The sequence below is a fragment of the Thamnophis sirtalis genome, unplaced genomic scaffold (assembly GCF_051295495.1).
Source record: "Thamnophis sirtalis isolate CommonGarterSnake01/CBP01778 unplaced genomic scaffold, rThaSir2_p1.2 scaffold_7, whole genome shotgun sequence".
In the NCBI taxonomy this organism is placed as follows: domain Eukaryota; kingdom Metazoa; phylum Chordata; class Lepidosauria; order Squamata; family Natricidae; genus Thamnophis; species Thamnophis sirtalis.
In genome coordinates this window covers 84,684,528-84,702,492 of record NW_028261387.1, presented here as the reverse complement: position 1 = coordinate 84,702,492, position 17,965 = coordinate 84,684,528, and the positions used below count along the sequence as shown (strand labels likewise).

The 17,965-nt window shown below is 40.7% G+C and overlaps 1 protein-coding gene across 3 annotated transcripts in view; it reads right to left on the bottom strand.

Moving 5' to 3' along the window:
* PHACTR3 (phosphatase and actin regulator 3) overlaps positions 1 to 17,965 on the bottom strand; it is a 296,138-nt gene that overhangs the window by 20,560 nt on the left and 257,613 nt on the right. For all 3 annotated transcript variants that reach the window (XM_087720528.1, XM_087720529.1, XM_087720530.1), the window contains one exon: positions 1,787 to 1,842. In XM_087720528.1, coding sequence (XP_087576654.1) covers positions 1,787 to 1,842 — 56 coding nt within the window. The remainder of the gene's footprint in view (positions 1 to 1,786; positions 1,843 to 17,965) is intronic.

Here is a 17,965-nt window from a genome sequence, read left to right as displayed (position 1 = left end):
CTAACAAGGAACTACTTTAGCAAGCATGAATGCAACTGATCCAATTTGTTTAAGCATGACGTGGGAGTGCAGCCACTGGCCGTTTCAGAGTTAACCAGTCAGCTGTTCTTAAATCTGGGTGTCCCAGACTTTTTCCAACATCTAGCCATTGCCTCTTTGCCACACTTTAAATGCACAGGGTAAAGAACATGTGACAAATTCCATGCCACAGATGCCTCTCCTTCATGGGAATCTATGGAGCATAATAGCCCATTTGGCTGGAGTATAGTTTCACATTTATGCATATTCTCCGTCCAGATGTGCCAAGACGGCAGCAGATGTGAATTCTGGAAGCTGGAAATCCTTCCGGAAAGGATCATTTGGGGCAAAGGCCACTCTAAAAAGACACCCTCATCTTTGGAGATTACAAAATGCATGTTCTTAATGACCCTTTGAATAACTTGATGGCAGAATCATTCTCTTGCAGTCCTTATATTGCAACTGAGCGGGATGAGAGGTAGCTATCTGAGCCCATCGCACAAGGCTACGGCAGAGAAAAGGAAATCCAGCAGCAGGCAGCTGCATGAACTCAGCAATGGGCTTTGGCCAAATCATGCTGGGCTCAATCTGATACAAGTCTATATCAGAGGGAGGCCTGCTGGAATCCATGGAAGTTGTTTGAAAGAAATTGACTCTAGGAGTGCAATCTTCCTCATTTTTGTACCATATCTGGGCTTGTGCTTTCTGTGTTGGAGATGGTGGGAATTGAATCTGCCTTAATCTTTTGATAGCATGTGATTTGAAAAAGCATAAATCAGATGACTCACTGACTCCCTGCATTTCTTAACCCGGGATACAAAATCAGCCCATTTTCCTGAATTTGTAAATGCATTGAGCCATATAGAGTGATATAAGCAGAGCTCTTCCCCCCCCTCCTCCCCTCCCCACCTCCATTACCAAGCTTAGCATGTTGAACCAATGCAGCTGCAAGGACTATTACCGCCTTAACCTGATGAAGGGTGCTGTGTGATACTGAAAAACTTAGAAAAAGTCCAATGACTCTCTAACTGCCTGGTGTTGACTAGAAGGCATAATATTCCCTGAGAAATGTGGAGTTGGTGAAATAAACTTGGATGCAAAGTGATAACACTGCTGCGGAGCTTCCACAGTGATGGCACAGAAGTTTACCTCTTCGTGGTTTAATTAGAATTTGTGTTGCCTAGCAAGGTCAGAGCATTCTGCAAATAATCTGATCTTTCTTCTGCCTGGAAGGAAGCCCACTGTACTTTTAATAGTCAGAATCTCCAGTTTGGGGTCATCTTTAATTTTCCTTCTTAAAATACCTACAGTCTAAATTTGGTTACTGGTACACTAGGTCAGAAGCTAATAAGTACAGACACAGCTCCAAAACTTTGCCAGACTGTTCTTTCTCCAAGTGACTTTTCACTTAGCCTCAATGTTCAACAAGCAGAATGGGAATAATCGTGAAATAGTCCGCATGACCCTTCTGAGAGCATAGAGAACAAAGACTTGAGCACACTTTAGGTCTGTATATTGCATTTGCACAAATACATACATTACTATACTGTAGCCTCTGTCAGCTTTCTTAATGACTACAAGAGTTACTCTAAGAATTAATACTATTTTCTGAGCCCGACAAATCCAGACAGGGGAAAGTTTCTGCTTACTAATCATACATGGATAATGTAATGTAATAAACATACTTTCTCCTCCTAGAGAACACTTTTTATCAACCCACAAAGCAATTAAACAAGCTGCTCAGCAGAGAAAGCAATCCGATACTCACGTTTCAAGATATTTCGTCTCTCGAGCTCCTCAACAGCTGGTCTTTGGCTCAATCGTCTGCGAAAGAAAATCAAGATGACGTTTTGTACCATTGTCTCTTTGAATTTGATTTGTCAGATCGTCTTCTTTCTTTCTTTTCTTTTCTTTTTTTCAGTTGCTCAAGTCCAGTTCGTTCTGAGACCAATCAGAGTTGGCGTTGAAGAGTTTAGGTCATGAGCCGGAATCAAAGGCACTCAATCTGCCCTTAGAAAACTTTCTGTTTTATCCCCAAAAATAAGAAAAGAAAAGTTCTTGGCTAAACAGAGGAGAGCTATTTCTGTAGTTTGGCTTCACTGACCCATATATTTCCCTGACTCTTGGCAGGAAAAGAAAAAAACCTGGGAATAGGGCATCAAGCATCAGGAGGAACTATCTATTCATCTTTCCTTTTTTTTTTTTTAAATGAAAAGGAATAAAAACACACTGTCTGCAGTGGGTTGTTTCCTGATTTAGTTATCACCAGTGAGATATGTCAGGAAAAGCATTGTTCTTTGGCAGGAGATAATTCGGATTGTGTGAGCAGGTGGTTCCTTGATCAAAAATGTGACAGCGGTGCCTGCTAACGGGCTGCATATAACAGCTGCGCCTGTGAGTGAGTGTGTGTGTGTGTGTGTAGCAGCACACAGCCTCACAAAGCATCTACTTGTAATGTTTGTAATGCCTCCCCTTTTACGAGAGCCTCCGGATTGCCTCTGTGGGATCAGGTGATCACAGCCACTGTGATTGGATCCTGCATCCCCCAATGAGACTCCAACCCTCTGCCCTCCCCCAATCCCAGAGATATGCTCTGTAATATCTAATCTGTAATCTCACAAGACCGTCTTCTGTCCCGGGAGAGGCTTTTCTGGGGGGTTTAACGGGCAGGGGTTTTAACTGCAGCCTGTGAAACGCTAAATACATAACAGTGAACAATGGCACAGATGAGAAGAGAAACACAGAGGGAAGGAAGCAAAGAAAGAAGGCATGGAATTGACCAAAAGCTGAGCTTGCTCTGTGCCAAAAAAAAATAAGGACATTGGTTTTCAGGGCAAACGGATGAAATCTTTCCTTATCCGATAAGCAAACAAGCTTTGCTAATGCTGATGAAACAAAAGGGGAAGTTGGAAGGTTTACTACAGGTAAAGGTTCCCCTCACACATATGTGCTAGTCCTGTGCTGGCAAAAACTATGGCACATGAGCCCAAAGTGGCACACGGAGCCGTGTCCCCTGGCATGCATGGTGTCACTTGTTCCTGTTCCGGGTTTGTGGCGTGCATGAACATGCGATGATCAGCTGGCCTTTGCCCGTGCAGCAATGCTGGAAACTGGAAGAGCTGGTCTTCCATTTTCTGGTGTAAGCATGTGGGCTGGTCAGCTGATCGGTGCACATTTCTGGAGAACGGAAATATTCTTCTTCTTGATCACGGTCCAGATGACGAAAAGTGTTTCCTTTTCTGCACTCGTTGCCACCCATGCGTGTGCTGCCTGTTCGGCACTCGGTGCCGAAAAGGTTCGCCATCACTGGGCTAGGCATTCCCAACAAGTAATGGGAGCTCACTCCATTACATGGCGCTAAGGATTCGAACTTCCAACAAGCTCAGCATCTTAGCCACCGCATCCCACACTGGAAGAGTTACTAGATGCGCACAAAATGATCAAGTGTGAATGGCAAAACAGAGGGAAGGGTGGGCCCAAAAGAGAGGGAGGAAAAAGATTGTATTTCTACAGCATTACAAATGAAATATTGGAGAAATAATATGAATGAATAGTACACAAAACAAAACATTATCTTTTTATCACAGTCTATGTAGTTAAGACAGAGATCCACTCCTACTGGAAGAGAGTGGCCATTTTGTAGATTCTTTCTTCCCGGATGTCCCTGATCCACAAGGGAGTTGGGAGATTCCCACCGAGAGCAGTGTGTGAGTTAGTTAAAGGATGATGGGATCAAGGCATTAGAGAATCCTTTGTACCTTCAACGTGAAGCTTCTGGATCTCAATTCTGTTCTTTGAACAGAAAGAGGCGACTGGCAATCAACCCATCATTTGAAGATTAAGTGATATAGGGATTTATTTCTAAATATATTGTATCAATCCCCGCCCCCCCCTCTGTGTGTGTTTGTTTGTGTGTGTGTGAGAGAGAGAGAGAGAAAGAGAGAGAGACAGAGAGAGACAGAGAGAGAGAGACAGAGACAAAGACAGAGAGAGACAGAGACGGAGAGAGGGAGTCAAGCTTATTGGACTTCTATGGCCATCTATCTCAAACAGTGATGGCTCACTATACAAGTAGTCCCCAACTTACGACCACAATTGAACCCAACACTTGGGTTGCTAAACAAGACAGTTATTAAGTGACTTTTGCCCCATTTTTTTACCTTCCTTGCCAAATTTTTTAAGTAAATCACTGACTGCAGTTGTTAAGTTAGCAAAACGGTTGTTAAGTGAGTCTGGCTTTCCCATTGACTTCCCTTGTCAGACGCATGAGCCAAGGTGGCGCAGTGGTTAAAATGCAGCACTGCAGGCTACTGCTAGATCAGCAGGTCAGCGGTTCAAATCTCACCGGCTCAGGGTTGACTCAGCCTTCCATCCTTCCGAGGTGGGTAAAATGAGGACCCAGATTGTTGGGGGCAATATGCTGACTCTCTGTAAACCGCTTAGAGAGGCCTGAAAGGCCTATGAAGCGGTATATAAGTCTACTGCTATTGCTTGCAATAGGTGATCTCATGACCCCAGGGATATTGCAACTCTCATAAATATGAGCCAGTTGTCAAGCGTCTAACTTTTGATCACATGACCATGGGTTGCTGCCATGGTCGTTAAGTGTGAAAATCGGTCATAAGCCACTTTTTTCAGTGCCATTGAAATTCCAAATGGCTACTAAATGAACAGTTGTAAATCAAGGAATGCTTGTAATCCATAAAACAGTTAAAAACCCAGCCCTCTATCCTAGCCCAATGTGTGATCTATCCTGAAGATCAGCAATTCAACACAAGAAAGTTTGGACCAAGTCTTCCCCAATTTGGAATTTATGTGCCCTCAGAGAGTTGTGGCATGCATGGCATAGGTTCACCATCACAGATAGTGTATTCATGTATTCCATAGTAGATTTTATATATGTATGTTTGAATGTATGTATGTATGTGTGTGTTTGTGTTGTGTGTGTGTGTGTGTTTTCGTAGATTTTTATGGGTGTAGGTATGCTGGTTTTGTTGTATTCGGGTCTTTTCCCATGTAAGATTGAGATTGTGGCAACGGTATCACTTGCCATCCTCAAGCTGGTGTTTTCAACTTAAAGCGTGGTCAGAGCTGCCGTCTTTCTATAAATCTTGGTGGGGATGTGTGGAGTGCTGGTGTTATTTTAGTAAGTGGATTGATTGGCTGTGTGGCTGTATCATGATTGGTTGATTGGTGCTGATTGGTGCTGGCTGTGTGTCCATTGTTGTTTTGTGTTGTAATCGCCTGGGTGGTGGGTGGGGCTCGTTTGTTTAGCAGGGCTGGGCTTTTGGTCTTCTCTGAGCTTGTTTGTTTTCATGCAGATGCTTTTTTAACAGGCTAGGTAAGAACATTAGTGTAATTTGGGGTGCATGTCATTTACATATTTTTAGTTTGTCTTTAGTAGCAAACATACCTAATTAAGAAAATTAAGAGGATTAATTGATCAATGAACTAATTAAGGGAACTAAGCCTTGCAAGTACATTCCCATCTTTACTTTGACATTTAACTGCAAAATTTTCAGGTGCCCCATGGATGTATATGTTGTTCATGTGCTACAGGTGGTTCACCTCTACTCAAAAGAGCAATTTCCCATCATCCATTATAAGGAAAGTTCCCAAACACATCTTCATTTTCTATGCTTTCTGATTTATTATACTGTAGCACATAAGTTGCCCTTGGAAGAGGTAAGGAATATTGAGTGGCTCCAGTTTTCTTTCTGTATTTCTATAGTGCAGTTGATCAGGCCTCTCTACTGTGTTTTTCAACGTGTGCTGAAGTATTGTTCTACATACAATTACTACCTCTATTTAAACGAATCGTTCCTTAAAAGAGAAATGCTTCCCTCTGCAAAATTACTCCGCCATTTTGCATTACCCGGTCTTGCGTTGCCTTGTCACTGCTTCTCTTGCACTTGGTTTCTTATGCTAGTGGATCTGTGTTGACCACCAGGTAGTGCAAATGATATTTTATGCACTTCTGTTCTGACACCTAGCCACCATCTGGAGTTTTGCAATTTGGGCCTGATGTCCCCAGTTTACCACTCAATTCTATAAAGTGATTTATGCTTTAACTAAAATGTACTTACTTTCTCAGAAAGAAATGAACTTCTTTCTGACATTTGTTTAAAATATATATTTAATGTATGTGTAATACATGTGTAAATATGTGTGCGTGTGTTAGTGGTAAGTATATATGCATGTATATGTATACATATATCGGTATAGATAGATAGATAGATAGATAGATAGATAGATAGATAGATAGATAGATAGATAGATAGATAGATATAGATATAGTATTTGTGCTGATAAATAAATTTATAAATGATATTAAATTATAAATTTAAAATTGATAAATTTATGTGACACTAAATATACATACATACATACATACACATACACACACATACACACATATACATACATATGCACACACACACATACAAACACACAATGTGTGTGTGTACATACATACACACACAAACACACACTATATATACACATACTATCTATCTATCTATCATCTATCATCTATCATCTATCATCTATCATCTATCATCTATCTATCTATCATCTATCTATCATCTCTATCTATCATCTATCTATCATCTATCTATCTATCTATCTATCTATCTATCTATCTATCTATCTATCTATCTACCTTTCATCTATCATCTATTTATCTATCTACACACACACACACACACACACACACACACACACACACACACCATCCTCATTCTCAAGCCTAGGAATAAAGTGGAACATTGCATTCTGCTGAAATCTGCATTTTTCAACAAAGTCTCAGCTCAAAAATGCAGAAAAAATGTGTATATCATCAGAAAAAGTCAATGCAGGGGAACTATGTGTATTAAAAAGCCTTCTGTTAGATAAAATCACTTATAGAAATTGCCTATTAGGAAGTGTGACAGACAATAGTATAAAATTAAAAGAAATGCATGCTAATATACATTTGGGCTTTCCTGGTGACGCACAGGGGGAAAATGCAAAGTGATGCAGAAATAAGATCAAACTACATGTAGGAAAAATGATATTTGCTATTTTGTAGAACCCAAGACTATTGTATGCCTTGATATTTCAAAGTCTAGCAAAAGCCAAATCATTGTGTCCCCCAAAATCAGAATAAAAGAATGAAAATTTCTTCAAAAGTACTTTCTAGTAGTAAAAAGAAAATCTAGTCATACTTGTTAAATCTAGAACCTCCCATTCACACATGGAGGTCAACCCTTAAAAGTGATTAGTCCTTATCCAATTCTGGTCAATGGGACTCAACTAACCCCTTGTCCCAAACAGAGTTTGACAAAGTGTTAATAATATTACCACTTCATTTTACTCCTTCTCAGTAACAGCACTACCTCACTTGATTGATAGGAATGATGGCAGCTGCAGTCTAACACAAAAACAATACACATTGGGAAGTTAATTGGGAAAGGAAGGGTAGGTGGGCTGCTTGGTTTAGTGGTTAAAGCACCAGGCTAGAAACTGAGAGTTGTTGACTTTTACACCTGCCTTAGGTATGACACCTGACTGGATGACTTTGGGCCAATCACCAGGAGACTGTTAGTACTAGTCCCGCCTTAGGTATGACAGCTGACTGGGTGACTTTGGGCCAATCACCAGGAGACTGCAACTTCTAGCCCCTCCTTAGGCATTAAAATCAGCTAGTGACTGGGCCAATAACTAGGAGACCCTGAGTTTTAGCCCCGCCCTAGGCATGAAAGCACTGGGTGACTTTGAGCCATTCAGTCTCTTGCTCAGTCCAGCCTACCTCACAGGGTTGTTGTTGTGGTGGGGAAAATAGGAGGAGGAAGGAATATTAGGCATGTTTGCTGCCTTGAGTTATTTATAAAATAGTAAAGGTGGGATCAAAATAAACAAAACTTGGAACAGCTAAGTCACCTTTAATGGCAATTCAGCGTTTTTTTTCTCTGAATGTTGCCCGATTTCCCAAGGAACAAGAATTAGTTTCAGTGCCACCTTCACATGTTCAAGCTGGTTATTAAACTGATACAACTTCTCAAATATCAACTATCCACCTGTATGGGCTTTACACACCTCCTACACCTACGCTGGCTGGGAAATTCTTGGAGTTGCAGTCCACACGTCTTAAAGTTCCCAAGTTTGGACATCCTTGTCCTACACTGTTGCAAAATCTAATCCAGGTTAGTGCAAACCACGCTTTGTATGCTATACAAATGACTTACACTATCCACTTACACCAGCTCTTTAGTGACCATTCAACGGTACAACAGCACTGACAAATGTGACTTGTGATGGGGTTCACACTTATGACCTTAGCAGCATCCCCATGATCATGTGATCAAAATTCAGATGCTTGGCAACTGGGTCATATTTATGACGGTTGCTGGGTCCCAGGCTCATGTGAACACCTCACAAGCAAAGTTACTGGAGAAGCCAGATTCCCTTAACAATGGGGGTGACTAACTTATGAACTGCAGGGATTCCCAACAAGGGTGGCTTATAGAAATTGGGGGCTCAATTGTGGTCATAAGGCGAGGACTATGTGTATTGGCTTCTGTTAACAACAGCAATATATTCCAAAGAAATGGGGAGCCTCTTTTCCCCTCCAAAGGCCCAGAATTCAATCCCCAGGACAACTTTGTATGAAGTGGTTTAGGGTTTCCTGCCTAGGCAGGGGGTTGGACTAGAAGACCTCCAATGTCCCTTCCAACTCTGTTATTCTGTTAAAGCTGATCTCCAAATTAAAGGATCACCAGACCTTCTAGTCATGTTTCCCCGATTCTAATACATTTGAAAACAGTCACGGTGGATAGAGGCGGGGCTTCACGTCGCTATGACATGACATGCAATCTTGGGGCTCCAGGATTGTTGCTGGACAATCTTTTTGGATCTAAACCGTTCTGAAGGAACGGTGATAGAGAAGGGCATGTCCTGCTGATCTCAGTGGCATCGCAAAGCCTCTGATTGATCCAGGAAAAAGCTCTTTTTGCCGGCTACAAGAGAAGCAGCCATGGCTGCAGAAGGTTGGGGCAGACCCCTGAAACGAAAGCAGAATAGGAGAGACAGTGTGTCAAAATGGTGAAAAAATCTTTATTATTAGAGAAGAGAAATAAAGAGTTGAAATAAAATTGAAGATAAAAGAAAGCAAGCGGCGAATTAACCCTGGTTTAAAACTATCATGTTATCTTTTTCACTTTAATAATGTTTTTTGTTTTCTATGGATGGACTTTTTACAAATGCCTCTTACTTTTAAATTGGACTGGTCTTTTTTTCCCCCTTCTTCCTCTATACGTTTTCCATTTTTTGTATTCATAGATTAAAAGTTTCTTTCCTTGCAAGGCTTGGCCGGATCGTAACCTTTAAACAATTTTTTTTCTTCTCTTCCGGAGTTCGGAGCTTGGAAAGAGAGGCAAAAACAGAGGGAAAAATGTAACACTGCCATCTAGAGGCTAGGTAACATCTGATATTACAAAGCTATTGACTTTATTTACTGAAAGGGTCAGTGGGAAGTGTTTTGTTTATACAAGTGTTCCTTTGAAGGAAAGGGAAAGCTTTGACCTGAAAAACTTCACTGAATTTGTTTGAAACCTAGCAAAAGGCTTGGATGTTTTAGTGGCAGTGTTTAAACCTGGAAAAATGGCACAATATGAAGAAGAAAAGGGACTAACATTGCAAAGAATTATGCTAGAAATTCAAAAAGTCTTAATAATCACAGAGAGAATTGAAAAGAGACTTGAGATTATAGATCAAAATACAGAAAGTACAGAGGGAAGAATTGAGAATAAAACGATGAAATTTGAGGACAGAGTTCAAAAAACCACAAAATTGTTGACACTGGCAGCAAATCGAGAGTGGAGGGAAATGATAAGTGCAAAATACAGAAAGGAGAGATCGATGAACTGGAACGCTATCTCAGATGTCAAAATATAGATGAAGAAAGGGGAGAAAATTTGGCAGAAACAATGAGAGTAATTTCGGCAGAAGCACCAGCGATAACAAAAGTCAATCTGATGAAAGGAACAGATAGAGGGTTTCAAATCCTTATAAGATATGCAATGAACAACAAGTTGTCAAGAGAAGTCCACATAAAACTTATCAAGAAAACACTTAGAATACAGATTCTACAAATGGCAAGAGATATTGAACTGCACTATTTCCGGAAGGATACAGGATGATGAAATGAAATGTCACAATAAAATTTAGTTAAATGTAGTTAAACTTTGAGTACCATGTATAAGACAAAGTAATAATAGCTATAGTCGAATAAATGATCAATAATGATAATAAAGCATTTATGTATACTAGATTGATAATATGAAATTTAATACAAACTGTAAGTGAGGATGATGGAGATGATGTTGAAAAGCCTTTTTATAAAAGATAAATAATTCTATATAGAATAGAATATAAGATGTAATATCATTGGACGATTTCAGGAAGATGTAATGAAACGCCATAATATAAATTTACTTCAAATTTAATATTTCATATAAAAAGGATGTAATAATAGTTACCCTTAATGGATGTTTAACAATTATAACCATTTGTATACATGTATATTAGATTGATGATACTAATAATGGAAAAAAAACATGGAATTGAAAATTATTAGAGAATGTTATCAATGCTAAAATAATAGAATGATTTAGAATAGGATATAAAAAATTCTTTATTATTGGATATATTGAAGATGATATAATGAATCATTATAATATAAATGGATACATATTTAGAATACCTTGTTTAAAACGGAGAAACAATAGTGATTATCAAACAAATGAAGTATAATAATAATGTATACAAAGATATTTGATTGACAATATGTGATTTTTGATAAAGCTCAAGTGATGACTATGGAAAGGACGCAGAAAGACCTTGTAACCAATCGACACTCTGTATGCAGTTGAAGAGGTTTTTATGTTATATGTTTTGTGTGTTTGTGTTTGTTTGTAAACAAAAAATTTATTAAAAAGAAAAAGAAAAAACAGTCACTGTGGAGGGATTTTCCCAGACACTTTATTAGATTATAAATGTTATGTAAATAGGATGGGAGTGAGAGAAGGAAACTTGTATATCTCACCTCATCCTCTATCTCAAGGTGGAGAAAGAAAAACCGTGTCCTAAACCAGGGGTGTCCAAACTTGGGAACTTTAAGACTTGTGGACTTCAACTCCCAGAATTCCCCAGCCAGCCATGCTGCCCTAAACCCCTTTCCTAAATTCTTCTGAAGATGAAGTCTTGGTGTTTTTACATACAGTAAACCTCAGAGCCTATCATATTTCATCAACACACATTTATACCTAAGCTCAATTTTATGCAACACCCATGGAAACATCCTAGAGAAGTTTGTCATAATCTTATTTCGGTATCTGGAAAAGTTCTTGGGGGGAAAAATAACTGAAACAAAACTTAAGCTCCCCTCCTCCTTGGGAAAATAAAGATAATTTGCTTTTCTTCCCACTCACCTCAGGGTATACTCCCCGTGAATCCCTGTTGGCACAGCAGGATTTCAAATTTATCAACATGTCTAGATAGGCTAAATCCAGAATCACAGTTATTCCAACAGACCCTGGTAAAATATGCATGCATGCAAACAGTTAACTGTTTAAATCATGGGTGCAATTTCCAAAATGTACTGGGGGGCTAAAGCAGAGCTGGGTTGCTCCCTGTTCGGATCAGATGAACTGGTAGTGGCGGGGGCAGGAGGCTCCACCCACCCGCCCAGATGCTTCTGCGCATGTGCCTGTAGAAGGGTTACGTGTGCACATGCGAGTGCATGAGCGAATCGGTAGTAAAAAGAAATGGAAACCCACCATGGGCTACACCAATGTTATGGATGAAGCAATGTTGGATCTAGTGATTAAGGCATGGGCGTGGCCAGCGCATGACACATCCAGCTTTGAGATTAACATCCCTGATCTAAATTGAACCTTACCCAACAGAGGGCTTTTGATTGAACACATCTGGTGAAGGATGTGTTGAGAGGATCACCCACCTTTCTGAATGATTGGCACCACTGCTTCTCTGCTCTTATTGTTGGAAAGTTTTTTCCCCCTAATCTTGGGCCCTGCACACTAAACCTAATTTAGAGAGAGAAGGACCTTCATCCTTGTGCCTTTCAAATATTTGAAGAACATATCATCCCCTGATCTTTTCTCAGGCGCATCCAGTTCTTTCCATCCCATTCCTTGTCTCTTAATCATTCTTGTTGCTCTTCTTTGAACCTGTCCCAGTTTGTTTGAATCCTTTATAAAGCACGGGCACCAAAACTGACATAAAACTCAAGCTAGGGTGTAGACCAAGCAGAATTGAGCAGCATGGTTCCTTACCATGATTTAGAAACCATAGCTTGGTTGGTGAAAACAAAAATTAAAATTTGGGGTTTTTAATAGTTATATTACACAGCTAGATGATACTGGGAAATAGGCTGAACCCAATGATGGGTTTCACTTATTTTTACCACCAGTTCGCGCCCCCACCCAGCGTGTGGATTCTCATTTTGCGCGTACAGCTTCCGCACATGCGCCCGGCCTAAAAAACGTGTCTAAATAGGACAGCATAGAGCCGGGGTGAGTGGTGGGTGGACGATCTCCACTACTGGTTCACCCGAAATGGTCTGAACTAGCTGAATGCCACCTCTGGTTGAGCAAGACTGTCTCGAAGATCCGCTCCTAAAATCTCTGTTGTCACCAATGGGAAAATTGGTGATAACGCCCCAAAATATCTCAGAAGAGATTTTCCTCAGCAATGCTGCAGGGGACAGGTTCCTATACTTCAATGATGGGTTGCAGGCGGTACACCCTGGTTCGGGCGTACTGGAGCCTGCCCAGAGCACCAGATAGCGTTCTGGTATGGTGCTCCAGAGGGCCCACCTGCATGCTGGAGCTCCTTACCGGTCTTTTAAGTCTTTGGCGCTTCCGCACACGTGCACGGCGCATGTAGCACCTGCGCCCCACTCTGCGGAGCAGATGGAGCATTGCAGAGGCTCGTGGAAGTGGTAAGATGCATGCGCACACACTGTACTCATCCATGTGGACGCTGCCGGGCCTGTTCCAATCGGTACGGTTGGAACAGGATCTGGAACCCACCACTGCTATATTTAGCAATAGCAATAGCAGTTAGACTTATATACCGCTTCATAGGGCTTTCAGCCCTCTCTAAGCGGTTTACAGAGTCAGCATATTGCCCCCAACAACAATCCGGGTCCTCATTTTACCCACCTCGGAAGGATGGAAGGCTGAGTCAACCCTGAGCCGGTGAGATTTGAACCGCCAAACTGCCGAACTAGCAGTCAACTAAAGTAGCTTGCAGTACTGCACTCTAACCACTGCGCCACCTCGGCTCATTTAATCCCAAAATGATTTGTTCTCTCTCCCCCAGCTATTTTTTTTTTTTAAAGATGCATACATTAAATGTAAGGATGCATTTAATAATCAATCCAGTCCACTGTTTTCTGTATTTCTATGATTAACCATTCCATGTGGAATACAGAATGGCAGGAACCTTTTTTTCATGGGTGAATTCCAAATATTATACTATCATACTTGGATTGTAAATGTGTCCTCTCCCACACACAGAGACATGCAAGAATTAAACCTGTTAATTTTGTTCTGTGCAAATTATTTTCTAAGCTCAGAAATCAAAGGACTGTCCCTGAACTATTTAACATTCAGTGTAGAACAAGATGTCCTTACCTCAGAGATTCTTTTTTTTTTTTAAAAAAAAAAAACAAGGCATCAAAATCATAAAAGAGACGGCATATGAAAGAAAGTCTAAAAGAAAAAGAATGGAGGGAAAATATTCTTACTATTCCTGACCATCACAGACTTTTTCTTTGAGATCAGTATGTTCTCTGACAGGAATGAATTACAAAGAATGTTATTTTAAAAACTCCTAGAAGCGCCAGGTATAAAAACATAGTTACCTAACTGTGTTTTTTTTCTTTTTAAGAAAAACAGCAAGGCTGATGATGTGTTTTTTTTTAAATCTTATGTCAGTTTTGGTTAATAAAAAGACACAAGAAGAAATGTGGAAGCCATAATTTTATATTTGCTTCCACTTGTTTTTTTCTTTCTTTCTTATTTTTTTTCTTTCTTTCATTCTTTCCTTTTTTTCTTCCTTCTTTCTTTCTTTCTTTCTCTTTTTCTTTTTTCTTTCTTTCTCTCATTTTTCCCTCTTTCATTCTTTCCCTTTTTCCTTCTCCCTTCCTCTCTTTTTCTTCTTTCTTTCTTTTTTCTTTCTTTTTCCTTCCTTTCTTTCTTTCTTTCTTTCTTTCTCTCTCTTTTTCCTCTTTCTTTCTTTCTTTTTCTTTCTTTTCTCACTACAACAACTTTGGGTGGCAAACAAAATTGAAATGGAAACCATAGTACAAAACCCTAAAACACGCCCATTATAAAACTTATAATTCAAAGGAAAAATGGCGGCCAAATAAAAAGCAACATCATGTAATATCAATCCAGTTGGACTTCACAACCCACCACAGCTGGGAAAATAGCTAGGTTTTCAATGCTTTCCAGAAAGCCAGCAGGTTTGTGACTGATCTGAGCTCAGGTGGTAAAGTGTTCCAGAGGCAGGTATCATGGCAGAAAAGATATGCTTCCCGGGTCCTGCCAGATGACATTCTTTGATGGATGAGACCCAAACATGTCCCTCCTGTCAGAATGAAAAGAATGGGGCAGGACCTTTGGAAAAAGGCAAGCCTTTAAATATTTTGGATTTAAAATCTTTAAATATCCTGGATCTGAGTGAAGAAGGACCTCCAAATAGTTCAGTCTATAGCACGGGTGTCAAACTCGATCACGTCTTGTGACATATTGTGACGTATCACTACTTTTTTGCCTTTGTGGAGCCAGGGTAGATGTGGCCTGGGTGTGATGCCACAGGCTGCCAGTTTGAAAGGCTTGGTACAGTAATGCAATCCCATATAAAACTAAAAATGGAACATTACCAGACCTGGAGGCAGGGGTGGGTTTCAAAAATTGTTCAAACCTACTCTGTGGGTGTGGCCTTCTTTGTGGGAGTGGCTTGCCACCCATGTGACGTGATGGGAGTGGCTTGCCACCTATGTGACCGGATATGAAGATGCCGACGACACTTGTCAGAACCACCTTAAATTACCTCACACACAGCACTGGCATGCATAAGAATATGATGTAAACTTATTTTTTAAAAGGCATCTTTGGTTTGCGTTAAAACAACTTCAACACACGCAATGTTCTGATTGCACCACAAACGCAGTAGCCATCCTTACCTTTCACAGAGGCACTGAGTTTTATAAATATGAGCATGATAGTGCAGAATAATCATATCCAAGGACCAGTGGTGGGTTTCAAAAATTTTTGGAACCTCTTCTGTAGGTGTGGCCTGCTTTCCGGGTCCACTGGTGGAACCTCTTCTAACCGGTTCGGTAGATTTGACAAACCGGTTCTACCGAATAGGTGCGAACTGGTAGGAACCCACCTCTGCCTGGAGGTGTCCCTAAAACAAATGGGCTCAGTCTTTCTAGAGTTGAGCTGATTTTTCCTCATCCGGGTCCTACAGCCTCCAGAGACTGAGTCAAGACTTTCGTGGCATCATTGGTCGGCTCAGCCAGGGAGAATGTAATACAACTGAATATTATGCTCATGGAGATTCTCAGTCATCCAGGACTGAAGAACTGAAGGGGATTCTTGGATGAGAAGCAAAATGTCTTCAAGGAAAAACAAAGTCCAGTTGCCTTTTGAAAAAGCACCTCTGGGACAACTGCATATCATCTGGGTACTATGATAACCTCATTCCATGCCACAGGATGAGCTCATTCAGGGCCTTCATATAAATGCGAAACACAAATGGAGAGGACGTTGAACGCTGAGACCCTCCACAAAGCAGCAATTGCAGGCAACAACTCTCCCCTCCTATGAACACTGGATGGAACCTACCCTAGAACTCATCGGTGGGTTTCACATTTGCTACCACCCTTAACTCAAAAAACATGTCTAAATAGGACAACATAGAGCCGGGGTGGGTGGAAGGGCGGGCCCACTCGCAAGCCCGCCCACGATTTCTGCTACTGGATCAGGCAAACCAGTCCGAATTGGCTGAATATCACCTCTGCCACTGTATGCCTTCCACACTTAACTCTCACTCAGAAGGATACCTTGAACCATGGCATCAAAGCTGCTAAGAGGTCAAGTAGAGCAAGCATGGATGCACAATTCTGTTCCTACCAGAGATCATTCACAAGTGCAGTCAATGCTATTTCAATCTAATTTGGGCTAAAATTCCTTTATGGCTGGAAAAAATCAGGGCATCGGTAAACTTGCCATGGGACAATTCGCTGTGGGACAAGAGTCACACGAATATCAAAGAAATAGTGGAATAGAATCATTGAAAAAAGGATGCCAAAGGAGGGACAGAATGGAATGTGAATGACAAAAATTAAAATATGTTTTTAAGTTATTTTGAATCCTGAAATTGAATTGTTAAATTGTCCTGCGGCAAATTGTCCTGCGGTAAGTTGGCCGGGGCGAGTTAATCATGGCAAGTTAACTGCAGAGAGTTGGTCGCAGCGAGTTAGCTGTGGCAAGTTGTCCCATTCCAACCACAATGTACATGTGAGTGTGATTATGGATGGTATGCCTTTCAATCTAAAGGTCAGTACTTCTCAGAGGGGTGTTTCCTCTGCTCATTAAAGGAATTAATAAGCCTTAGAAGAAGTTCTAGTTTGAAATAATTGGACAGAACAATTCTAGATAAGGAGGAATGATAAACAAACAATGATACATTCTTTAACCCAGTGAGCCTTTGTGGAGACATAGAAGTGGACACATCCTGTTTGGGAAATATACAGGAAAGTTGAATTCCCTCTAATTATACTGTCTAATGGCATCTAATTAAGGACTACGGTACATGGATTCCCACAGCGTCTGTAACCTGTACACTCACTAGGAAACCAATACTTTTGAAATCAATGAGTCTTAAAAGACAAATTACACACGAGCTATTGATGAAACGTGGAAGATATTGAGCATTAGACCACCTGACAGCTGTTTTCACATGGCATGCTGTCCATGTGCTGAGGCTTACTGGGAGTTGGAGACAATTCACTGCATGTCAGCCCAGTCTTCTCAAAAGAAACTCTTACATAACATAATGGAAAATTAGCCGAGCCAAGGTGCTATCCGTGTGCATGCTTGCCATGTGATCCTTTGGTCATATGGAAAGAGGTGATGGAACATTGCCAAATCCATGGTGAGAAGGTCAGACTAAAATGCACTGGATTTGCATACAGAAAGTATCCAGTTGAAGCCAGACAGGGGAACCATCTACTTTCTGTCCCAAAGGTGTTTTTTTTCAAGAGGCAACTGGAGTTCCTGATTTTTCTTTGAAAACGTTTTGCTTCCCAACCAAGAAGCTTCTTCAGCTCTTCAGATGAGAAGCGAAACCTCTTCAAAAAAAACAACTATCAAGTTCAGTGGAATAGCTCACCTCCTAGAGTTGTGAGTGCTCCATCACTGGAGGTTTTCAAGAATAAACTGAGCAACAATTTAACCAGGATGGTATAAAGTCTTTTTCCTTGAGCATGGGGTTGGACTAGAAGACAGCTGAGGAACCTCCCAATCCTACAAGTTTATGATCTATGGATGGTGCTTCTTCGTCATCAGCCATTAAGGATTGTTAATTTGGAGAGGGGGGGTGTCAATATTCTTTTAATGAATAAACTTCCTTTTGCCTGCAAATATCAAAAAATGAAGATCAGATCAACAGCCTTTCTAGCTTAGCTTGCTTTTTCACAAAAAGCAATCAAAAGCTGTTATCAGGAATCCTTTATGATTCCCCAGCAACTGGTTTGTTATCTGTGATTCATGAGATAGTGTTAAAATGAGAAGAGTTTGATATATCAGTTCTCTATGAGTTTGTCCAACTCTCTTTTAAAGCCATCTAAACTGGTGGTTCACTACCAGAG